This window comes from Meles meles, chromosome 11 (genome assembly GCF_922984935.1).
Source record: "Meles meles chromosome 11, mMelMel3.1 paternal haplotype, whole genome shotgun sequence".
NCBI classification, from domain to species: Eukaryota; Metazoa; Chordata; class Mammalia; order Carnivora; family Mustelidae; genus Meles; species Meles meles.
The window spans coordinates 19,558,031-19,582,349 of NC_060076.1; the positions used below are offsets into that span (position 1 = coordinate 19,558,031).

General features: G+C 56.7%; 1 protein-coding gene across 8 annotated transcripts in view; it reads right to left on the reverse strand.

The window, feature by feature from the left end:
* Positions 1-24,319, reverse strand: part of COL27A1 (collagen type XXVII alpha 1 chain) — a 132,809-nt gene that overhangs the window by 11,906 nt on the left and 96,584 nt on the right. For 7 of the 8 annotated variants that reach the window (XR_006820699.1, XR_006820700.1, XM_046022078.1 and 4 more), the window contains 17 exons: positions 23,470-23,523; positions 22,530-22,583; positions 21,476-21,529; positions 19,544-19,630; positions 15,299-15,406; positions 11,184-11,237; positions 10,971-11,078; positions 9,863-9,916; positions 8,915-8,968; positions 5,549-5,605; positions 5,330-5,383; positions 4,764-4,817; positions 4,462-4,515; positions 3,581-3,634; positions 3,373-3,480; positions 2,787-2,894; positions 1,830-1,937 (listed from right to left, as the gene is read on the reverse strand). Coding sequence is in view for 6 of the 8 variants with exons in the window: in XM_046022078.1 (XP_045878034.1) it covers positions 1,830-1,937; positions 2,787-2,894; positions 3,373-3,480; positions 3,581-3,634; positions 4,462-4,515; positions 4,764-4,817; positions 5,330-5,383; positions 5,549-5,605; positions 8,915-8,968; positions 9,863-9,916; positions 10,971-11,078; positions 11,184-11,237; positions 15,299-15,406; positions 19,544-19,630; positions 21,476-21,529; positions 22,530-22,583; positions 23,470-23,523 (1,224 nt within the window). In the remaining 2 variants the exon portion in view is untranslated. The remainder of the gene's footprint in view (positions 1-1,829; positions 1,938-2,786; positions 2,895-3,372; positions 3,481-3,580; positions 3,635-4,461; positions 4,516-4,763; positions 4,818-5,329; positions 5,384-5,548; positions 5,606-8,914; positions 8,969-9,862; positions 9,917-10,970; positions 11,079-11,183; positions 11,238-15,298; positions 15,407-19,543; positions 19,631-21,475; positions 21,530-22,529; positions 22,584-23,469; positions 23,524-24,319) is intronic. The other variant, XM_046022077.1, reaches the window with a different exon arrangement.

Consider the following 24,319-nt stretch of genomic DNA (forward strand, 5'->3'; position numbering starts at 1 on the left):
TGAGTTGTTTTCGCAACATTGTCAAAAATCAGTTATCCATGTACCTGTGAATATATTTCTGGACTCTCTATGTTGTTCCTTTGATCAATTATTAGTATATTTGTGGTAATACCCTCCCTTCTTGATTACTGTAGCTATATAATAAGTCTTGAAATCAACCAATTGGGAGGCTCCCAACTTTTCTCTTTTCATCTTGCTTTGGTTATTCTATGTCTTTTGCATTTCCAAATAAATTAGACAGAGCTACTTATTTTCCACGAGAAAGGTCTGATGGGATTGGGATCGGGATTGGGATCAGGATTGGGATTGGATCCATATACCAACTGGAGGAGAACGGCCATCTGAACAATACTGAGTCTTTGACCAGTGAACACAGCACCTCCATTGACCTAGGTCTTCCCCAGCATATTTTAGAAATGCTCTCAGTTTTTCAATGCACATGTCTTGTACATCTAGCGTCATAGGTATCTCCAAGTATTTCCCATTTTTCTGCTATTATAAATAGTATTGCTTTTTAGATTTTGGGTTCTGATCGTGGCTGGTATACAGAGACACAGCTCCTTTTTGCTGCTGTCCACCGTCTTGCTGGATTCACTTGTTCTCATAGTTTGACTGTGGATTCCACTGGATTTTCTCTCTAGACAGTAATTTCATCTACAAATGGAAAGATTCGCTTTTTTTTGATGTGAATACCTTTGATTTATTTTTCATTCCTGATGGCATCGGTGGGAACTGCCAGCACAATGTTGAACAGAAGTGAGAACAAGTCTCTGACTCATTTCTGCTTTGACTGATTCAGGCATTCACTATTAAGTATGATACTGGCCACCCGTTTTTCACAAATGCCCTCTTCCCAGTTGAAGAAGCTCCTTTTTCCTTACCAAGGTTACGGAGTGCTTTTGTCAGAAATGGAGTTGCATTTCGCCAAGTGATTTTCTTGCATCCCCTGGAGGATCAAATGGGTTTTCTTTCTCGGTTTGTTAATATGGTGCATTACATTGACTTATCTTCAAACATTATACCATCCTTGGATTCCTGGGATAAACCTCATTTGGTCTTGACGTACGATCTTTCTTTTTTTTTAAAGATTGTATTTATTTATTTGACAGACGGAGATCACAAGTAGGCAGAGAGGCAGGCAGAGAGAGAGGAGGAAGCGGGTTCCCCGCTGAGCAGAGAACCTGATTCAAGGCTCGATCCCAGGACCCTGGGATCATGACCTGAGCCGAAGGCAGAGGCTTTAACCCACTGAGCCACCCAGGTGCCCCTCGATGAACTATCTTTTGAATACATTCTTAGATTGGTTTTTCTAAAATCGTGTTGAGAATTTCTGTATCTATGTTTCTGAGGTATATTGGTCTGGAGATTTCCTGCCATGTCCAGCTTTGACATCAGGGTAAGGCTAGGTTCATAGAATATGCTGACAAGTATTCCCACCTCTTCAACTTTCTGGAAGAGTTTATGCAGAATCGGTATCACTTCTTCCCTTAACTTTGACTAGAATTCTCCAGTGAAGTCATCTGAGGCCAGAGTTTTCCTTGCGAGATGTTTGTTAAACCACAGATTGAACTTCTTTATTGGATGTGAGGCTATTTTGGGTTCAGGTCGTGATCCACCCCCCTCACTCTGAAGGGACCACTCAGATCTCATGTCTCAGCCTCCCCACCCCCCACTCAGGGGAGGCAGAGGAGTATCTGGGGCTCAGAGAGGGTGTCACTCTGCCCTTGTCACAGAGCAGGCGAGAGGCTTCCGGGCCTGTGTGTGTATGTGTGAACATGAGTGTGTGCACGCGAGTGTGAGAACATCTGTATTCCCTGGGGCTTACTCACCGGCTGGCCTTTGGATCCGGGCTCCCCCTGGCTCCCAGGAAGCCCGGTTCCACCCGCTGTCCCTCGTTTGCCGGGAGGACCCGGCTGTCCGGGTAACCCACTTTCACCCTTAAAAAAACCAAACACCAAAATGACCAAAAGGGAACGTGGTACTAGGGGAGGGGTAGGGGGGCCTAGGAGAGACAGAATAGTGATGCCACAGGGTCAGCTGACCTCTCAGGATGCTGGGGCTCAGAATTTCAGCCTTCTTAAGAGGATAGGCTCTTACTCTGGATTTCAAGCTCCAACTTGCCCTCCACTCCCCCACCCTGCCTCTCCTCTTCACTGTTTTCTCCCAGGAGACCGTGAAGTTAGTCAACCGCGCCCCTCCGGCCCCCACCTCTGCCCCAGCCCTTCCTCCTGCCTGGGATACCACCTCCCCTTCTCTCCACATTTCAATCCTCCCTGGGCCAAGTCCACCTCTCCCCCTGCCTGCTGTTCCCACGGAGGGTTCCAGTCTTTCCCCAGCTAAACCTGGCGCTTGGGGAAGGCCAGAGGAGCCATGTCTGATTCATCCATCTCAATCTTCCCTTCTGTGTGTAGGCCTGGGTTCAGATTGACTCATGGCTGCGCCCGCCCCGCTCCACCGCTTGGGAAAACTTATTAAAAAGATGCCCTTTGGAAGAGGGTCCTGGTTGCAAGCAACAGCAATGTTCCACAAAGGCCCACTAGAGGGCGACCAAGGACAGCTCAATAACGGGTTGCCTGTTAGATTTCCGGCTACCTGGATAAACTTTCCCTTAAGTCAGGCTCAAGCTTGGGGCAGGGACCCCAGTGAAACATCAGAGCCAGGGACTCCATTTTCACACAGGCCCTGGGACATAGGTGCCCAGGTGAGCATTATAATCAGTATCACTATAGTTAGTATCAAGGTTGAAAGAGGGGGGAAGGCAGCTACTTGGATAACAGGTGTCTGACCTTGAATCCTGGGGGCCCCTGTGCTCCAGGCAAGCCGGCCACACCTGGATTTCCTCTCTTCCCAGCAGGGCCCATGAGGCCAGGGTCCCCATCGTCTCCCTGCTCCCCCTGTGAAGAAAGAGGGCAAAGGAGGACCTCTCATGTTTCAGGAAACAAAGGCAGCCAAGGGGGCAAGATGTCTCATAGTCCGGGTGAACTCTGGGTGGACCTGGGGGGAAGGAGGTCAGACCCCAGGAGGGAGGTCATCCTAGCTCTGCGTGAGGAGAGCAGGACCAGTGAAATGAGAGATGCTGGCGTTTGTAAATGCGGAGAAGGAGGGAACTTTCAACCACAAGTTCCATCCCCTGGGTGGGGGTGTTGGGGGGGGTCCTTCTGGGTACAGGCATGGGTAGTCAGAAAGGCCACATTCCCAGGTCCCATGCAGGAAACTTCTGGATATGTTGGTTCTGCCCCATCCAAGTTTCCACACCTGCTCCTCCTGGCCCATGGCCTCTGGCAGAACACCACGCCACCCCCAGACCCCAACACACACAACACATCTTGTCTCCAAGGGAGACACCAAGAGTTAACCCCAGGTCCTGCTCACCTGCTGTCCTGCTTGACCATCCCTGCCAGGAAACCCATCTGGGCCCGCGACACCCTCGGAGCCCTGTCTCCCCACCACGCCCCGAGGCCCTGGCAGCCCTTGCAGGCCCTGGGGACAAAAAAGAAGTTGATGAGGGCCTCTGGGGGGTGGGGAGGGGGGCGGGGAGGGAGGCAGGCAGGGAGGAGGGGACAAGCTGCTGGTCACTCACCTGAATCCCCCTTCGTCCTGGTGCCCCAGCCTTGCCTTGCTTTCCCTTTGGTCCCTGAAAAATCAAGGGGCACATGGCAGGGGCCGCCTGGAGGAGGGGCAGAACCCTAGGCGTTCTGGAAGGGACTGAAAGGAGCATGGGCGCTCCTGTGTGGCCCAGCCCTGCCCCTCCGCCTCTTGGGCCTCAGTGTCTGAATTTGCAAATGGTCCTATCACCCTGGCCTGGAAGCCCAGGGGCAGGGCGGGCCATGGAACCTAACAGTATTGTCCTCACGCCTGCTCTGGGCCCTGCGCCCCTACTGGCTCGCCTTACTGCAGAGGCTCTAGGCCCTCGCAGTTTCCTAGGGGGACCCTGGGGCCAGGGCTGGCTGGGCTTCAAGATCCTTGATCCTCAAGAGTGTGGCTATATCCCTGAGCAGGGCGGGGGCGGGGAGATGGTGTGCAGGTGAAGGAGACAGGCCTGGAGGGAGGTTGAGGGCAAGGAAGACAGCACTGGCCTGACCTCAGTGGAGGCAGACACAGGGGCTCTGGGTGCAGGGTGGGAAAGTCCTTGACCGCCCCTCAGTTCCCACCACCCGCATCCCTGTCCAACCCCTCCTTCCTCCGCACCCCTGCTTCTCCAGATTTTCTTCAGTGTGGTATGGCTGGCTCTGGCATGACTGCCCTGGGTTCGAATCCCACTGCTGGCCCCACAGATGGTCCCCCTCCTGGAGGCCCTGACAGTGGGGCAGGTGATCCCCACTCCCTCAGGCCCTTGGAAACGAAGAGATCTTGGCCAGGAAGCACCCTGTAGGGCACCCACCAGCCCAGCCTCCTACTTGCCTGGGGCTTGGGTGGGGGTCTGCTCTTCCCAGGGTCCCCTGTGGACCTCAGTCCTCTTACCTCTTCCCCTTTTGATCCTTTGGGTCCTGGCCGTCCCCGGGGTCCCGGATGCCCCTGCAAACCAAGGTGAAAGGATGCAAAGCCGCCCCAGGATTCTCTCCCAGGGAGGGTGGCCAGTGTCCGCCTAGAGGGGGAGGCATGGGAGGGGGTTGGGGGTGCAGATCTGGGGGTGCCCCCAGCATCAGGGCAGGAGAAATCAGAGTGCACTGCCCCAGGCCCTGTGCAAGGAGGGTCTCTTCCTTCCCCCACTGCTGCCCACCCACGTGGAGCTGGAGGGGGATGGGACAGGGAACACCACTCACGGGTAGGCCCTGCTGGCCTGGATCTCCACGGAGGCCTGGCACACCCTCCTGTCCCTGGAAGCCAAGGAGAGACGGGTGAGGAGGCCCATCCTGGAGGGGCTGGGGGCTGGGGCAACTTCCCATCCGGAGGATCCCTTGCTCTTCCCAACCCTGTGTCATTGTCCCTGTCTCAGCTTGCTCATTTGCAAAGCTGCCAAATGACCCTGCCAGGGAGGATGGAGCAGGGGAGGGGAGGGGAGGGGAGAAGCCTGGTGGAGGCCCAGGGCTCACTCAGCGGTCTGTCTCTTGCTTCTGTCGGGAGAGCTGTTCCCGGCCATAGAGGACGGGGAGACTGAGGCCCTGTGAGGAAGGGGTCTCTCTTCCCAACCTCATCCTCCCCCTCCATCCCACCCCTTGCCAGCTTGGATTCCGGCCGCCGGAGCCCTCTCTCAGGGGGTCTCCGTTTCAGGCTGGGCACTAACAGTGGGAGGGAGGGCTTGTCTCCCGGCCAAGGCTGTTTTCCTATGGAGGACGGCCCGGGCATGCCGTGCCTGATGCTGCCACTGGGTAGGAGCTCTGATACTTACGGGGTATCCAGGGTCCCCTGGCTCCCCGCGGTCCCCTTGATCGCCTACTGGGCCCTGAATGAAAAGGATGGCAATGAAATATGGGCCATCGGGTCTCCTCTTGGATGTTTGTGGCAGCCTCACCCCTGCTCAACCTCCCCCTCCCCCTCCCCTCCCCCCACAGCAGGAAGCTAGGGTTCCACTTTGGTGGCTGTTCGGGGGACAGAAAAGGGGGCTTACCCGATCTCCAGGTGGCCCAGGGGGCCCCTCGGCCTTGCCGTCCTCGCCCTGCTCCCCCTGTGGACACAACCAGGACATTTTTCTGGCTCCTGGTGAATCTGGGGAATTCCAGACACTCCACACAGAGTGGAAAGATGGAGGCCAGAGAGGGAAGGGGCAGACCCAGGCTGCAGAACCCAGAGAGTGCCCTTTACTGCCCCCTGCTGGGCATCGCCCGCCCCAGCAGGCAGGAGCCCTCGGGCTGCGAGATCCAGGCGGCTCAGAGCAGAGACCTTGGTCACACCCAGCTTGCACAGGACCAGTGGCTCAGACCTTCATCCGGTCCCTTCCCGGCTTGGAGCTCTTTTTCTCAGCTGGGGAGCAGGGGAGAGGTGGAGTGAAGGGACAATGGCGGTACCCAGGAGGGAGCGGTGTGGAGTCTGGGAAATGATGCCAAGAGTCCCTGTGTGGTGCTCAGCACAGAGTGACAATAATTCCAACCGCTGGCGGGCACAGGCCCTCACTGAATACTTCCAACAACTCTATAAAGCAGGTGACGGTATTCTCCCCATTTTACGGATGAAGACACTGAGGCACAGAGAGGCCGTGTGGGCTGCTGCATTGGTCAGCCCTGAAAAAGAGTCCCTTTCTCCCATCTTTGCTGGAATAAAGTGGGCAGAGAGCCAGTTTTAACAGGAACCTTCTATCCTGGTTGGGAAGCCCGGGAGCAGGCCCCAGGTTGCACTCAGCGGTGGGCCTGTTAGGGATCCTTGTCCATAAGACAGCTTCCTATCTGTGAAACAGGAGTGTGATGCCTGGCAGCACTGTTCTGAGGACCCAGGGAGGAGAGCTCGCTACTGCCCATGGGGTGGGAGGCGATGCATTTGGCTGTTGTTGACAATGACAGCAGGGACGATGTGTGGCGTGGAGGTTGTCAGAGGGATTGCAGGAGGAGTAGGGTTTAGGGAGGAGGTCCTTGAGCCCTGGCAGGCCACCCTGGGCCCTGGGCCACCAAGCAAGACAGGAGGCCAGAGGCCGTGTGCCAGCCACGGGGAAGGTGTGATCGGAGCAGCAAGCAGCCGAACCCCAGGGCTCAGAACATTCCAGCCTCAGACAACTGGTCATCTCCCATGGGGGTGCATTCTGGGCAGGAGGGTCAAGCTGGGGCAGCCCGGGGCTCCCTGGCTGTTGGCAAGGATGGAAGGGGAAGCCTGAGAGGCAGGAGAGGGAGCTATCCCTGGGGCTGGAGCCCATCCCAGGCCCGAATCAGTCCTGAGGGCTGGCAGCTGGAGCGCCTTGGCCCAGAGCCTCTGTGGCTCCTGTGGGCAGAGACTGAAAGCGGGAGGGACTTGGCCCGAGGCTTCGGACCAGTTGTACCCAAGGGGGTGGCCCAGGGAGTGGGGATTCCTTCTCCTCCCTGACCTCTCTCTATGGCTCTTTGTCCCAAGTCTTGGTCCCACTGCGGAGGGAGGCAGCCAGACGGGGGCACTTTGAAGATGAGGGCCGTGTTTACTGAGAACATTCCGTATGGCAGACCCTTTGGGAGATGTTCCGTAGAATCCATACAGCACTCCTATGTGGCTATGACTACTGGCCCGTTTTACAGATGAGGAAACTGAGGCCCAGGAAAAGAAGGGTCTTAGTCAAGGCCACACAGGAAGCAAGGGGTGGTCTGACCCAAAAGCCAGCTACACAGATCTACTCTCCCCACATTGTGGCTGTAGTTTGAGGTTGCAGGTTTAGCAGCAGGAAGCCGGTGGAGCCCCTGGCTTCTCCTCGTTCCCAGAGTCTCATCGCCAGTCCCTCCAGACACCACCTCTGTAGACACGTGCCCCACGGGGAATTCGCCAGATGAGCAGCACATTAGCTCATCTAAGGGCCTGTATCTGGCTAGGGAAGCACAGCCTGACATCAGAGCCTGCCTCCTGGTCCTGCCACCTTTCCACTGGTCCTGGCCGAGTCCTTAAGCAGCCTGGAGACTCGGTTTCCCCATGTGTCACGTGGGACACTGACACCTCATGGTGAGGGCTGTGGAGGCATCCCGGGGAAGAGCTCTGCACACGGCTGTGGGCTTCGGGGTCTCCCTTGGGACTCTGCTCCCTCTCCTCCCAGCACCCCCCAGCTTGTGCCTGGTGATTTGCTCTTGCATCCGGTTTTACCCTTTCGGGGCATCTCTGCAGCCCCCAGCTCAGGGCCAAGAAGACATTATATGATCACTAACCACGCACGAACCCTACCTGTCAGGTGGCTGAGCGCATGTGTGAACGAATCGACTACCTTATCATGAGGAAAGTGCCTACGGCTGACATATCGGGGACGTCCAGCTCAGCCTCGCATTCTTGAGGCAGCCACCCCCTTAACAGATGGGGCAGTCAAGGCTCAGGGGACCCTGGGATCCCACCCGAGGCTCCAGCAGACGTAGGGAGGCTTTAAGTTTCAGATCCCATTCTCAGCAGCCACAGGAACCAGGCCTGGCGCTGCAGGTGGCTGGGGTGGGGGGGAGGGCTCCCCCTGTTTCAGGGTCTCCTGTGCCAGCTGTGGCAGGCTCAGGGCCGAGGGGGGGCTCGGGGTGCTGAGTGGTACTCCCCGCAGCTTCCTGTGGGGTGTCGAAGCCCGCTGAGTGCAGAGCTCTTCTTCTCCAAGCAGGGACGGGCTGGACAGTAAGCCAGGGGTATAGTGAGGGGGTTGCTGACTTAGCTCACAAAGGGGGAGCTGGAGAGGGGAGGAGACAGCAGGAGGCCGCCTGCTAGGAGGCGTTCCCTAGGTGAAGCCTTTGGGCAAGGCGGGAGGCAAGAACAGGGAGACTCGTGCTGCTAAGGTAGGATTCAAAGGCCAATTTGGTGCTGCCTCAGAAGGTGACCCGCCGCCACAGCCTCGACGCCCTGGCCCCAAGTCCCCACCTGCACCATGTGGCAGGGCACAACCATCAGCAAGCTTTCTTCTAGCAGTTTCTCTCCTCCACCAAAGCTGGAGCCAAGCGATGGGTTATGGATATGGCCTCCCTCTGCCTCAGTGGCCCCTTCCTGGCTGGAAAGGCTGGCCTCGCTCTCTGTCCTAAGCCCTGCACCGGCTCTCACTGGGGGATCTCGTTCCCTAGCAAGGCTTCAATGCCCACATTCACACAGATGATGGAATTGCAGTTCTAGTCTGTACATGATGCATCCCTCCCTCCTGCTGGACTGGAAGCCCTGGCCAGGCAGGACCTGTGGTTTTGTTCTGGTGCTGGGCACACACCTGACACGCAGGCCATCTGTGTTGAATGTGGGTCTAATGGCTCCTGGCCAGCCGCTGTGTGAGCAGGGGTGAGCCGACCATGAACTTCCGCACTACCCCAGCCACAGTGCGGCCCACTGACTCCTGCCAGCCTGGACGGGAGGGATCACCCACCTTTTCACCCTTTGGTCCAGGAGGTCCGAGGGGGCCCATGATGCCTTTGTGTCCCTGCCAGAAACAAAACGGTAAGAGGTAAAAGCATAGGGGAATGAGGGCTTGAGAGGCACAGTGATGAAGGCCAGAAATTCCAAGGTGGAGACGCTGGGCTATGAGTCTGGGGCCCTGGCTCTGCCCCAGCTCGCTGTGTGACTCTGAGCTGGCCCTGTGCCTCTCTGAGGCCTGGCCTCCCAGACATGCCGGGTCAGTCCCTGACGGACCTCTCAGGGGTGGGGCGCTTGGACGGTCGGGGGCGCGGCTCACGCCAGCCTGGAGCAGACCTGGGGCCAGATCTTGGAGGTGTCCCCTGGGGCAGGGGCAAAATGCTGGCCCCAACCGACTTCCCTAGGCCACGGCGGGAAGCACAAAGGCACGTTCCTCCCTTGGGCTTCCAGTGCCCCCTCTCTGGTTCCCATGTCCTCTGCCCTGTCCTTCTTCTGTCCTCCTCTCCCCCTCCTCAACTCCCTGCTGTGTCTCCTTCAGACACTAGATCCCATCTTCAAACTTAACAAGCTGTCATTAGCCTCCCCAAGCCTCAGTTTCCCTTTCTGAGTGGGCCCGGAGCCTCTGAGGACAAGTCCCCCAACTGTATCACATGGGTTTGGCTCTAAGGGGGTGCCAGCTTGGATGCAAAAGCGGGGTGAGGCTTTTCCCGTCCACATTCAGCCGGCGTGACGCCTGGACAGGACACACACGTGGCACCCACCACGGGCAGAAAGGACTCAGCAAGGGCATACAGAGGGGGAGGGTGTTTCTGTCTGCCCACCCTACTCTGGGGGCCCACCAGGGATCTTCCGTGGCCCAAGGACCGGCTTCAGCAGGGAGGTGGTGGGGCAGAGTTTGAGGCCAGCCTGGGTCCCCGCCTGCAGGACAGAATTCCGAGAGGGGGGAAGTGAGATTTCTTACACTGTAACCAGCCAGTCCCGGCTCTCCTTGGGCCCCCATCCGTCCTGGAGCACCCTAGGACAGGAGCAGATGCGTGTCGGTACAGGTGTGGTTCTCACCGCAGCGACCTGGGCCCTGGCACCAGCCCAGTTCAGCCCCACCGACCTGCAGGTCCGCGGCCCAGAATCCAGGCTGCGGAGCTCCTCCCTGAGCTCCCCTCCTCCCTCCGATCCTCCCTTCTCCCAGCTCTGGGGGTTCACAAGACCCAGTGGCTAAACCATCTTCACTTTTGTGAGTCAATTTTAAACAGAAGCAGCTATAGAAAGTTAAATTATATGAACGCACAGTTCAATCAATTCTATTAAAAGCAAAGATGACATCTATTCAAAACTCCTCCCTTTCCAATAATGTTGCTCCATTTTACCACTACTAGGCTCTGGCTTATTTCCGTCTACTGAGCGCACGTGGTAGAACTAGCCGGTGACAGACACTCTCGTGCATCTCCTCCCGAGGGCGTGATCGGGGACACCCCACAGAGGGGCATGGAATCAGCCATGGTGGGAGCATTCACACTTTGCTGGGAGCACTCACACTGCGGGCGCCGGTCAGTGCCACACACCGGCAGCTCAGAGATGCCTCAACCTGCCTGCCTCCCCCCGCCTCCTCCCCCTGCAGCCAGCAGAGCCCTGGGACTGTCCTTCACGGCAGACCAGCAAGAGGTGGGGACGGCCTCGGCGCCAGCCAGCGATCTGCAGCCCTATCTCATGAGCCCATTTCCAGTGGGAAAACTCCTTGTTCTGTAAAACCTTCCTGAGGGGAAGGTCCCCTTTCCCCCTCTGCCCAGAATGGGTGCTTATCCATCTGGGTCTGTAACCGGCTTCAGAAGACCCACAGCCCCCTTCAAACAGAAAGAAATACTTGGCCTTGGGGATATTTTCTCAGAGAGAGAGGTGGCAGCTTCTGTAGGGTCCCCAAGGGACCCATGATGCAAGGGAAGCAGCGAGGACAGGGGACAGCCAAAGGTTTGGCTGAACAGTGGCAGGTGGTACCTCTCTTACTTCCCTTGCCCCCCCACCCCCTGCACCCCTGCTCTGTGCCTGTCCACCCACCCCACCCCGAGAGTTCTCACCGTTGGTCCCAGGCTGCCCCGGGACCCTTTAGGGCCTGGGGTGCCAGGGGGTCCGGGGTCTCCAGGGACGCCCATCTCACCCAGCTGTCCTTGGTAGCCCTTGGCACCCTGCAGCAGAAGGAGAGACAGACGGTCACGGAGCCCCAGCAGGGGGTGGGGAGAGAGGTGGGGGAGGGGGAGAGGAGATCATGGCCACAGGGTTTGGGCACCTGCCTTGGCTCCGGTCCGGCCCTTCTCGCCTTGCTTCCCTGGTTTTCCTTCAGGACCCTGGGAGGAGAAGGAGGGAAGGAGGAGGGTGAGAAATGAGAGCAACCTGAGGGGGCGCCACGGAGCCTAAGGGGTGTCGGCACAGGAGCTCTGAGGGCAGGCTGCCTGGGTTCGGAACTCACCCTGTCCTCCGTACCCCGGGGACCCTGTGATGTGGGAGCTTGGCCTGAGAAGTGGGGACAGGGGTCCTGTTTGCCACACGGGGCTGAGAAGCTAACCCGGGGATGGCCCCTCGTGCTCTCTGGGTGCCTGGCCCATAGTCAGTCCTGGACACATCCCTGTTTCGGGGTGACTGCGAGGCGCCCGCGCTGTCCCAGAGGGAGCAGGTCTCTGCACCTGCCACGGGCCACACAGTGTTCCAGCCCCCGGGGAACCCTGAGCCAGAGGCCCGATTGAGGCGTGCACCATGGATGGTGACCCCTGGGCTGCCCAAAGGTGAAACGACATGGCCCAGCATGCTGAGTCAACTGAGGATCTGTCTGACTCCATGCCCGGGGCTCCTGGGGCTCTGATGACATGCGGCGGGCAGGGGAGCTCTTCCCACATCTCTGAGATGCCACGGGGCACTTCTGACCAGCCCGAAGCTATGTCCCATGGACAGGGGCACCCTCTCTTGCAGATGAGGGTGGGAGGGGATCCTCCCAGTGGGGCATTTTGCCTGGAAGGTCAGTCGCCCTCCCCTACTCTCCCACTGGCGTTCCCAGGCCACACCCTCCTACAGGCTGCTCTGCCCCCTCCCTCACAGGGCCTCCCTTTGCTCTCCTTTGCCCTGCTCTTGTCAGGGTCACTCACAGGGTGAGTGAATGTGTATAAGTGTGCACGTGTGAGCATAAGACAGATAAGAGAGGAAAAGAAAGAGAGAGAAGGGAATCCCAACTCTGAGCCACACCGGGTTGGGATGTAGGGAGTAAGATAGGCAGTGTTTCTGGTCTGCAAAGGACATCCTGATGGTCCCCAGAGGATAGTCCCTTCAAGACCCAAACCTCAAAGGGAGCTGGGAAGAACATCTACGTTCTTGGTAAGCACTAAAGAACTAGTTCAATTCAAACCCTTTGGCTGCATTAACAGAGGTATACGCTGTAGGATGAGGGAGGTGATGGCCCCACCTTGGAATAAGAGGGGGCAATGACTAACTGTGATGGAGGAAAGGTAGGAAGATGGGATTTTAGAGGAGCAGGAAAGGCACTTGACACTCATCTGCAGAACAGAGGGGTAGTTGTGTTCTTTGGGGTGATCAGTGGATGGAAATTACAGGGAGGCCACCTTTGATTCTACATAAGGACAAAACATGGCAAAAGTGGATTGGAGAAGACAAATCTCTGTCCCCAAGGGCAGTGCCAGTGAGATCACCCTAGGGCCCTTAGGAGGGAGGAAATGGTAGTCTTAGAAGGGCCAAGCACAGACTCCCTTGCATTCTGGTGCTTAAGTCCTCATGTGACCCTGGACAAGCCCCTTCCCTTCCAGGTGCCTCAGCTGCCCTGCCTCTTATAGGTAAGTCTTGAACTAGCTTTGTCCGTCTGTGACCCCTTGCCACATAAGCCTCCTGAGCACTTGAAAGGGTGGTGACTGGATGGAGGAACCAAATTCTTAATTCAATCTAATTTTAATTAACTTAAAATTAAATTTAAATACAGATAATTCAGTTATCACAAAACCTTTACATGTGTTTGGAACAACTTGGGGATACAAACCTACGTTTTCAGCTATGTATTTTATGAAATCTAAACACAGAACAAGTATTTCCAATGAAAACTTACCATCCGAATTGAGATGTGCCATATGAGTAAATTACACTTTAGATTTCATAGATTTAGTTAAAAAAAAAAGACGGCAAAATACCTGATTAATGATTTTTATATTGATTACATGTTGGAAATGTTCGTATCTGGGCTATATTGAGCTAAATAAAATATACTATTAAAATTTATTTCATCCACCTCTTTTTAGGTTTTGAAATGTAAGTATTAAAAATTTTTAAATTACACAGGTAGCTCATCTCCTGTCTCCACCCACAGCACTGAAACTAGACCATGTCCCGGTCTTTGGCTCCTCCAGTAATAAAAGAGTCACAACCAATATGACCTCGGGCCAGGCATGGGCCAGGCACCGTGTCTGTGTTCTACGTCATGCCTCCCCCAATTCTGGCCACGGGGCTGGGAGGAAGGGGTTATTTATCTCATTTGAGAGCCAAAGACACAGGCTCAGTGAGATGAAGACATGATCCGCAGGTCACCTCTCTGGGTTCAGATGAGATGTGGGTCCTCAGTGTCCAGGGGACCCCTTGTCCCAGGCTGGTCATATTTGGGCAGTTGTCTAATCATGATATAGGGGCTGGTGGAAGGGGTCAGCGGGCCGAGGTGACTGCTATGGCTGATCCCTTGTCACATCCCGTGTGAGTCAGCACGGAAGAATTCAGCACAGGGCCAGGACGCCGAGAGTCCCCCCCAGGACAGAGCGGCCGGCCACTTGTTCTGACAGGCCCTCTCCCACTGGGAGCAGCCCTCATGGTGTGGGAAATCCTGAGTAAGGGCTGGAGCGTCCAGTGGGGTGAGGCCGTGGGGCCGAATGAAGACTTTTGCTGGGCCCCCATCCACGGAGATATATTTCTGGAAAGGCTCTGATGGCTCATAAAATTCTAATTTTAAATACTCCACTGTTTCCCGGCCAGAGTGGGAGATACTTGTCCTGCAGCCCTGATGCCAAAGAGACTCAAATACAAGCCTCTCACCACCTCTGTCAGCAACACACACGCAGTCTGGCCGCAGTGAATCTCTTTCCCGTTCCAGTAGATGAAATTGGCGGAGATGGCAAAATGCAGACATTAACCCGCTTGCCACCACCACCACCAACATGGCCCCCATCAGCATGGGCACTGTCACCACCACTGCGGATCCTCGCCGTCTCTACCATTATCACTATCATCACACCACCACCACCATCGCCACCGTCACTAAGACCATCGCCTCCACCATCACCATCATCACCACCATCACCATCTGCACCACCATCACCACGATCAGCATCACCACCGTAATACCATCACCTCCATCATCACCATCTCCACCATCACCACCATCACCACCACAACCATCATCACCATCACCACCATCTCCACCATCACCATCATCACCACCATCTCCACCATCACCATCATCACCACCATCACCATCTGCACCACCATCACCACGATCAGCATCACCACCGTAATACCATCACCATCAGCAGCAGCACTATCAGCATCATCATCACCATAATCATCTCCACCATCCTCACCACCATCACCACAACCATCATCACCATCACCACCATCATCAATATCATCATCATCTCCACCTCCACCCAACCATCAACATCATCACTACCACCAGCTTCCAGTCATTTCCGCCTCTAGCTTCATAAAGACAATATTCATTTTCTGGCACATTGTAGAAAGCACTTTCCTTTCCAAAGTTTCATTGACTCTTTAAAGATCAGAAAACCAAGTCTCACAGAGAGGCAGCATGATCTGCCTAAGGTCACACAGACCGTGGGTTCTCGAGCCAGGACTCACCCTCTGGCCTCTGGGCCCAAGGCTATTTCTGCTGCACATTCTGGCCCATTCGTCAGCCATGAACTCAAGCGTTTACTAAGAAATAGCTCCTGGAATGTTGGAGCATGTTCCTTCCAAATCCTTCATTGTACCAAAAGTGTGACCCAGAGAGGGCAGCGGTGAGTTCCTAGTGGGGAATGGTGGCCAGCGCCTCTCCAGCTAAGTCTCCCCGACCCCCTGGTAAATTCAGTGTGGCTGAATGTGGGACAAGGTCAGCAGGGCCAGGCTCACGGAGGCCGTGGCAGCCAGACTGAGGGAGGTGATCCTAGTCTGAGGGCACTTGGGAGCCATGGGAGGCTTGGGGCAAGGGAGGGCTGTGGGTAGATTGTTCTCTGGGAAACCCCAGGTGGAGGAAGCGGAAGGCCTTTAGGCAGCTGCCATCAAAGGACCTCCTGTCCATCTGCTTGAACAGACAGGGGTGGTACATGTGCCCAGACGCCCCCGGTGCTGGCACGAAGCCGTGCACACTCACCCGGATGCCAGTGATGCCAGGGAGGCCAGGGGGCCCGTCCTCGCCCATCAGTCCCTCTTGGCCTTTGTTGCCACGTTCACCATCAGGCCCAGGGTCGCCCCTGTCCCCCTAGGTTGGAAGGGCATGAGGAGGAGAGAGAGAATAATAAATCAGTCCCTCAGCCAATCAGAGACACTAAACCTCAGGGCTCCATTTGGAGGTCCACAGCCAAGCAGCCCCTGGATTTTCCCTGATGGTTCCCTGAGCCACCGAAAGGGTCAGGGTGGCATGTCCTGGCAGGTGCAGGAAATACCCCTGACACGGTACTCAGGCCAGGGAGAAAGTCACTCAGAGGGAACACAGGACCTTGACCACTCCTGCCCCCTGAGTTCACAAGGAGGGGACAGCTTTGGGTCATTCAGGCTCTTTCTCCCCAACACCGACACATGGGGAGGACAAGAGTCTTAAGACACTGAAGGGAATTTTAAAAAAGGAAAGCAATTCACCTAATCCTGCCTCTCAGAACCAACTCCATTTTTCTGAGTTGCCTTTTCAACCCTTGCTTACATGCAAACAGTTTATAATATTAATAAGGCAAAGGTCATAGTTTCCATTGCTATGTACCAGGCTCCAAGCAGTGGGACAGCCAATGGAAAGCAAGGAAGCTAGTTAGCAGTACATGAAGCTTTAAAGGCACAATCCAAGTGCACTGCTTGGTTCCATGTTGTGTTGTTTTGTTTTTTGCTGTCCGACTCTATTGCGAACAGCATCTCCCATTGCCATCTGCTCTGCACGGCTCTCGTCCTTGCCGGCGGCAGAGAACTTCCTCGTCCAGAGGATGGCAGTTCACAACGGACACAGCACCTGCCACATCCAGGCCAGGTCGTCCTCGCAGCCGGGGTGGCAGGCTGTGGGCAGAGCAGGGATGAGGGGTGCGGCATGGGCAGCGGCCCCAGAGGAACAGGGTGGTGTGCCTGTCTGAAGGTCACCTCCATTGGGGCTGGTGGGCCCGGCGGGGCATGTGGCCAGTCTGCAAGTGGCTGAGCTGGGACTTGTTGGAGACCCGTGGGAAAGGGGATGAAGTCATGGCCAGGAGGAAGGGGTGGGCGGGGGAGCAGGCTGGGAGAAGGGGAGAGTTTCTCTGCCAATGCTGTTTCCCGGCGCCACACTTTACAAGGAGCGCTGATAACCTGGTGTGGGTCCAGGAGAAAGATCAGGGTGCGGAGGGCATGAAGCTGGAGCCTGGGTTCTAGGCACAGGAGGCTGGCGCAGTGGTCTCTTGGGGCGGTTTCTAGCTCAGCTATAGGGGGTGGGGGAGACTCCCTAGTGAAGAGGGGTCAAGAGATGGCATGCATAAGGGGGAGGGGCCACTCCAAGCTGAGCCGTGGGCCAGCGTAGAGCAGATCTGGGCACCCGGAGAGGGTCGGACAAGTTGGTGTGTGAGATCCCTCCCCACTGAGATTGTTGGCCTCCCAGCACAGCCGGCAGGGAGACAGAGTGCTGTCATGATGGCCTTTCTGCAGACCCCAGCTCCAGGACCCCCCTTCTGGCTTGTCATCCCTGGCCACCTGCCCTCCCAGCTCTCCGAGGCAGGCAGCCTGTTCCAGGGGGCTGGGCTGGTTTTCAGAGAGGGGCCCCAGCCTGGCACTGGCAGGTGCTCCAGCTCCAGGGGCTGCCCAGACACCCCGCCCCCTCCAGCCCGGCATAGCAAACTTGTAGCTCCCCTACAGAATGGGCTCTGGGTAGGGGCCTCCTGGAGAATCCTAGAGTCCCCCGGACATCCGCCCATGCTCAGAAGAGCCGTACACATTGTCTAGCTCAAACTTCTCGATTTACAGATGGGGAAACTGAGGCCCGGAGGGAGGAGGAGCCTTCCCAACCACACAGGGAAGTCAGTGGCTGAGCATGCGTGAGACCCTAGGGTTCGGATTCCGAGCTTCTCTGTGCAGGAGACAATACCTCTCTCACTCCTGGGGTTATGACACTTAAATTTGAATCTTGCTGCCACCTCTCAGTGGCTGTGTGACCCTGGGCAAATTTCCTCATTTGTAAAGTAAGCAGCAAAGGGTTACTATGGGGATTGAAAGAGCTAATCCGTGTAAGTAGCTTAGCGACGCGTTGGGCATGTGAGTTCCAGACGAAGGTTAGCCTTCCCAGGAGTCACCACCACTGTCCCCGCCACCATCTGCTGCGAGTCACCAGAGATTGGCAGCAGAAAAGCACGCTGCAGACTCTTACGAACTGTGTGTGTCCGGGAGGTGGTTTTCCTCATGAAGGTGATTCTTGGACAAACACCGTGAAGAGAGCATAGTGTCTCCTGGGTTTCAGGAGGACACAGAGAAGATGCTGGGCGTCTGCAGAAACTACTCTGACCCAAGGTCTGAGACAGAACTGCTTTGAAGGGAGTGGAGGAGGAGGAGGAGGAGGACGCTAGTGCCAGGAGCCGTGCGGCGAGAGCAGGAAGGACCAGGTGAGACACTCATGCCTTGAAGCCCCACCTCCCATCCCACCTCAGCACAACTCCAGGGAGAAGAAAGGTGGCTGGCCAGAAATGGAAGAGACCCCTGCACTGTGACTCAGTTTCCCCATCTGTCACGTGGGGACGGGAATGAATCCAGCTCCCAGGGCAGCTGGGAGGATGACACGGGTTCAGTCACATAAAGCTCTTAAGGCAGGTGATGTGAGTGCACGGTGAGTATGCTGAGAATTTCAGCTAGAATGTTCTTCAGCGTCACTGCCATTCAAGCAGGTGTTGGGCAAAGGGTGTGGAGGGGCTGTCCTGTCCTCCGCAGCAGGGGCCGGTTGTACCCTAGGATGCAGCCCCTCTGGAGAGGAGAGGAGGCAGACGGATGGCAGACAGGGGGCGCTCTTGGCCTTGCAAGAAAAACCTGGGGCAGCTGGGGAGCAAGCCAGGGGCCTGTCCCTGAGGCACTCTGGTAGACGGGGAAGCCCGGGACCCAGGGCAGCTATGGGCATGGGGACGGGGTAACTGAGGGCCGCTTATCTGAGGTCACGTGGAGAGTAAACAGGTGACAGAGGGAATCCTGGGAGGTGGCCCTTGGGGCCCTGGGCTGAGGAGCTGGCTCAGTGTGACAGGCCACCCTGGGGAGAGCCCACCTGGTACTGGGCCAGGGCTGGGCCAGGGCTTGCAGCCAGGGACAGGCCTGGGCTAAACCTGGAGCTGGTAAGTAGGAGAGCGACCCCCGCCGGCCCCACAGTGCAGGGGAGCCCTGGAGCCTCCTGAAGGTGCCGGCACCTGTGGCTGACAGAGGAATCTACGGGACGTGGCCGGGCCGAGTCAGGCACCAGTGAGCCCTGAGTTTGAATTTTGGATTCTCCACTCATAGCCGTAGACTCTGGAGGAGTGCACCTCTGCGTCCTTCTGAGCCTCAGCCTCCTCATCTTTAGAATGGGTGCATGGTGCAGAGAGGGAGCCGAAGCTTGGGTCTTGTCTGTGCCAATTACTGGCTATGTGTCTTTGGGCAAGTTGCTTAACCTCTCTGTGTCTCAGTTCCCTTATTTAAAGACAGAACTTCGGGCGCCTGGGTGGCTCAGTGGATTAAAGCCTCTGCCTTCAGCTCCAGGTTATGATCTCAGGGTCCTGGGATCGAACCCCGCATTGGGCCCTGCTCAGCGGGGAGCCTGCTTCCTCCTCTCTCTGCCTGCCTCTCTGCCTACTTGTGATCTCTCTCTCTCTCTGTGTCAAATAAATAAATAAATAAATAAATAAATCTTTAAAAAAAGACAGAACTTACCCCGCAGCATTAACTGAGGTGTTACATAAACAAAGGGTTCAGCATAGTACCTGATACACAGGCGACAAGCCCACCATGAAGAGTGGCTTACAGGTCATGGGCGGTGACGATGATTTTCCTGATCTTTTGGGATGTTTGCAAGATAACAGAGAGCTAAGCTGCTGGCTCTGGGTCTAGCCCAGAGCGGGCTGTACATACAGTCCCCTTAACCGAGAGAAGCTGTGGTTTTGAGAAGGGTAGCAGTGAGGAGCGGAAAGGGGAATGGCTCCTAGCCCCGTCTGAGCAGGGCAGGAGGCAACGGCGGGCAGGGGACTGTATGGGGTGGGGTGGGGTGTGCTTGCGATAGGGGCTGGAGCTCTGGTCTCAGAGCTGTATGGGAACACAGTGCTTCCGGGAGAAAGCTCAGGTCTTGGATGGGAGGGGAATGCGGGCAGAGGTAGAAGACGGTTCCAGAACACACCCCTGTCCGCCCCCTCCCGCTCCCCCGATCCCACAGCAGCAAGACACTCACCTTCAGCCCATCAGGCCCTGCAGGGCCACTGTCACCCTCGAGGCCTGGCTCTCCCTGGAAAGGGTGGTGGGGAAAGATGAGACATTCCTGGGGAAGAGGCCCAATGTGCTTTTACTTCCTCCCCCTCCTTGGGGCGGGACCCCAACCCTGCTGTCTCCAGGCAATAGGACCCCAGAATGCCCGCACACAGAAGGTGCCCAACACTGGCTGAACCAGTGAGCGAGCCGGGGGCTGGGGGGGCTGGGGTGCCCACGGTGCCCACTCCCAGCTCTTCAGAAAGGAAGAGCAGACCCCCAAGCCCTAGCCTGTCTGCAGGGTGGGTCACCTGGCGGCTACCCCAGCTCACCAGTTACAAAGTGTCCTAGTTAGTTGGTTGGCTGGAAACACGGCTGCTCCGTAGTTTTATACAGACCTCAGTTCCCCCACTGGGCTCCCCATTGGCTGGCGGTGTGATGTCATACAGACCTCAGTTCCCCCGCTGGGCTCCCCATTCGCTGGCGGTGTGACCACAAGCAAACTACCTAGCCCCCACAGGCGGCTGTTTTCTCATCGGAAGGTTGGGCCGACACCACTTCCTGTGAGGGTGCCTGTAAGGCACAGCGTAGGCAGCTCACAATTGGCAGCCGTTTGACATATCATTTCTGCAGCTGGAGTGAGCTCCCGTGGAACTCCCCGTGGAATCCCATTTCTCAGATGTGGAAGGTGAGGCCAGCCTTAAGACTTTCTGGCCAGCAACTTCGGGAGCGATGCCAAGACCCCGAATCCCCTCAGCTAGGTTCTCTGCTTGCAGCCCCCGCTCTAGAGATGCCCCTGGCCTTCTGAGTTCTCAAATTGGCCGTCAGATCAGTTTGGGTCTCTCTCGGCTTTTAGAGTTCATCAGCGGCAGGGATGGCAAAGGTACCACAAGCATGTACATACCACCCTTCTTGTGCCCGTGGCAGATGTCACTAATGGGTCTACTAGAATGTGGTTCCGTAAGAACACGGCCTCCTGTTACTCATTGCTCCGTTCCCAGTGCTTTGAGAGAAGGGCCAGGCACACAGTGGGCATGGAGTGAGTGCTCGTCACTCTCCTTTCTACTGTGCCTAGATGGAACCTCAGGATCCTTCTTAACACAGCACTCTAAGAAAACCGTACTGATCAGTCTTTGTTGACACACAAGATTTACCATCTTGGGGTTTCGGGCTGCACACTCATCCTGCCTTGCCCTGTGGTCTTTCTTGCTCCTTCTATGTCTTAACTCAATTTGTGGAGCCTCAGTTGACTCTGGGCAGGGGGAGCACGAGGCATTGGAAAAACAGGGGAGATAAGAAATGAAGGGCACCTGCCTCTGGTGCCCCCAGGAACTGAGGCCCACACTAACTCCCCCTCCCTCTGGGACCCCACCTTCTGCACCTGGCAGGTGCTACAGGATGCCTGCTCTGTACCCCTCCCAGTACGCCTGCAGCCACATTTGGGCAAAGACTGTATAAACTGGGCAGGGAGCATAGAGAGGTGGACGGAGTGGCATCCCAAAGCTTCTCAGAGGAAGGCAAGCTTTGTAGGTTCTTTCAGAAAAGAGAAACATAACCTTCCATGGAAGAGTTTCCAAGGATGATAACAGGTGTTTTTCAAAAGTGAAAGTGCCTGCAGGTCATTTAAGTTTGGATTAATCCAAAAGGAACCACTGTCTTGGCTGCTGGCCTTCTCAGAGCCTTGAAAATGCTACTGCTAATGTGGAGAGGGAACAGGGAACATGCAGTGAATCCCAAACACTCTGACCACAAGATTGTTTTCTTCCAAGAGAGCCTCTATGTTGTGGAAATGCTGGCTCAGCAAGAGAGATGAGATGAGGCTATAGGAATTCACCATCTCTTTCTCCCAGAGCCCTTCCCCCAACCCAAGTGCCCCACAGGTGGCTTTCCAGGAAGAATGAATTTGGTTTTGACTTACCCGCTGCCCAATGAGGCCCTGCTCCCCAGGGGTGCCCAGAGGCCCAAGGTCACCCTAGGAGAAGCCAAACACAAGTCCATGGGGGTGGGTAGGGCCAGTCCAGCACTCGCTTTACTTTCCTGTCCTCACCAGCTCTGATTTGGGTGGGGAGCTGGGGAAGCCCCTCCTTCCCGAGAACCAAAGCGACACTGCAAAATGCCAACCAGAGCCCCTGCTCCAGGCCCCCCCGGGCCGTGTGGGTCTCAGCACTGAAACCTCACAACAACCCTGCCAGAGAAGGGATCTTCTTTTATGAATGAAGAAACCAAGGGACCACGCTCAGGGTCACGTCACTAGCCCAAGCCCATGAGGCTAAGAAGGGACAGATTCAGGATCCAAACCTGGGTAGTTTGGCTCCAGGGAGGACCAGAGGCAGGGATGGCAAATCTGTGGCTGACCGCCTTCTTTACTCTCCCTGAGAGCCTTGGAAAGAAACCCAAAGGAGGAAGAGGCCCGAAATGAACCAGAGTAAACGTCACCCGTCCCCGCAAAAGATCACCACATGGGGATTTCTAAACTAGTCTCCCTCTGTGCTGACGTCTGGGTGGGTGGGGGGGTGCCAGGAGGAGGGGGAGCACCGAGCCCCCAGCCCTGCCCCAATCAGGACGATCCCATTTCCGTCTGTTTTAGATAGGCCGCACTCTCTCCCACAGCAGAGCGGGGACAGGGCTCTCCCCAGAGCCCAGGCATCAATGGGCGCCTGTTTCCCCTGCAGGTAATGAGGGGCTCGGGGACTGAAATGCAGATGGTATCTCGGGAGGCCAGGAGGTGTGGCCGCCGCTGGGGCGTGGGGCAGGTGCCAGGGAAAACACCGCTGGGCAGGGGGCCTGGGCGGGGGCTCGGGGTGGGCTGGGCCCGCCACTGTGGCCGTAGCCAGGACCCGCTCCCCAGCCAGGAACACAGAGAATTCATTATCCCCACACAAGAAAGGCCCATTTCTCTTCCATGGGGAGGACGTGGCTGCCAGCTGGGAGCTGGTTTCAACAAGTCAATTTTCTCTTTCATCCTGCCTTACCTTCATCCCGGCTTCCCCAGGAAGGCCGGGTTCTCCCACCGCACCGGGCGGCCCCTGCAAGAAAATGCCATTGGTCCCTCCTACAGCAAGGGTTGGCCTCGACTGTAAGGGAGGAGAATAACTGAGGTTGCCCCAGAGAGGGCAAGGAATGTGCCTAAGGTCACACAGCAGGAGAGACACAGAGCTGGGAGTAGGCTTCGGGGCCTTCTGGGAGCTTGGGGTGGGGACCACAGGGCGGGTGGTGGTTGCGCCCAGGGGGATGAGCCCTGGGGGGGCTCCGAGGCTGCTGGAGCTCTCTCCTTCCCCACGAGTGTGGGTTACCGCATGAGGAGCCCCCTTGGCCAGCACAGGGAGGAAAACAGCATGATTCACATAACAACAGGGGAGGAAGCCAACCGAGGCTGTATTCAGGGTGGACGGATCCCCATGCTTTACTCCAAAGCTGGGCCAGGATGCCCAGGGAGGGAAGGGGTCCGAGTCATTCCCAGCGGCATGGCTACAGCCCCTGCACAAAGCTGTGGCTCCGCTTCCTTCTCTGGCTAAGGCAGAGGGGTCTGAGGCCCCTCTAGAGCGCATGCCCTGTAAAAGACAGGTTCTGCAGGCAAACCTCGGTGCTGAGCGGAAGTCCCCACAGGGGCGGGGAGGCAGGGGGCACTGCTGCTTCCGTGGTGGCACAGAAGAGGCCCTGCCAACCCACAGGAGGGTCCTGGCACCCCTGCAGGCCATGTGCTGCCCCTGGGATCTGGAGCCCATCTCCTCCCCCTACGCCATTAGCATGGATCTGCCCACCCGCCTGGGGGTCTACCCTTTGGCTCCTGCAGGACATAGGACAGGATCATCTCCCAGGCCAGGCCTAGGATCCCCCGGTGGAGGAGGGCCACCAAGTGCGGATACGGCCCCAGCAACATCACAGGACAAGCAAGGGGCCCTCAGCACTCACCTTGGGGCCCATTTCTCCCGGAGGGCCAAGTGGCCCCTGGGGTCCCTGAGGGCCCTGTAAGACAGACAGACAGACACACACACACAACAGTTTGAGAAGGTAGCTATTGAGGCCCTGAGGCCCAATAGTGCAGTCTGCAGGGGCAGGTAAGGAAGAAGGTCCAAGAACCTGGGACCCTGCCGCCATGCCCCCCATCACCTGCCTTGCCGAGGACCTGCTGTCTGCAGCTCCGCCCTCACCACCGGTCTCCTGCCTCCCCCTCAAACCAAATGCCCTCTCTCCTGTTTCTCTCCCTCAAACCCAGGGAGCCCTCTCCCACTCAGAAACCTTCCAGCCCCTCCGAGCAGCCTCGTTCACTCTGTTCCATCTGTCTGAATGCCCTTCCACCCGGGATCCGCCTCTGGAAACCCACACCGGCTCCTGGTCAATTCACTGTTCAAATCGGGTCTCCTTGGGCCTATCGATGTGGGACTGTAGCACGGCCCCAGGGGGCAGGAGCCTCCTGTCCACCCCCTGCCCCACGCAGGGATCCTTCCTCCTCTGTCCCTTGAGGCTGTCCTCTCCTGTCCCTCGCCAGAAGTACCACTCCACTGCCTCCTCACGGGGCGTCCTGACACTTGGGCTGTCCCCCAATCCCGTCCTTCCAGGGACACCTCCTGAAGGGTTATCTTGGTTTCAAACCCCTCACTGGCTCCTGTCCAGACCCTGTAATGCCCGTCCTCGGTCCCTTGGAAACCTGAATACTCTGTTCCCTCAGCTTCTCACTGGACTATGCACCCTGTATACATTTGCTCATTTCATCTTTACAACAGGATGGCATGGTAGGGACAATTATTCCTGATTATATGCA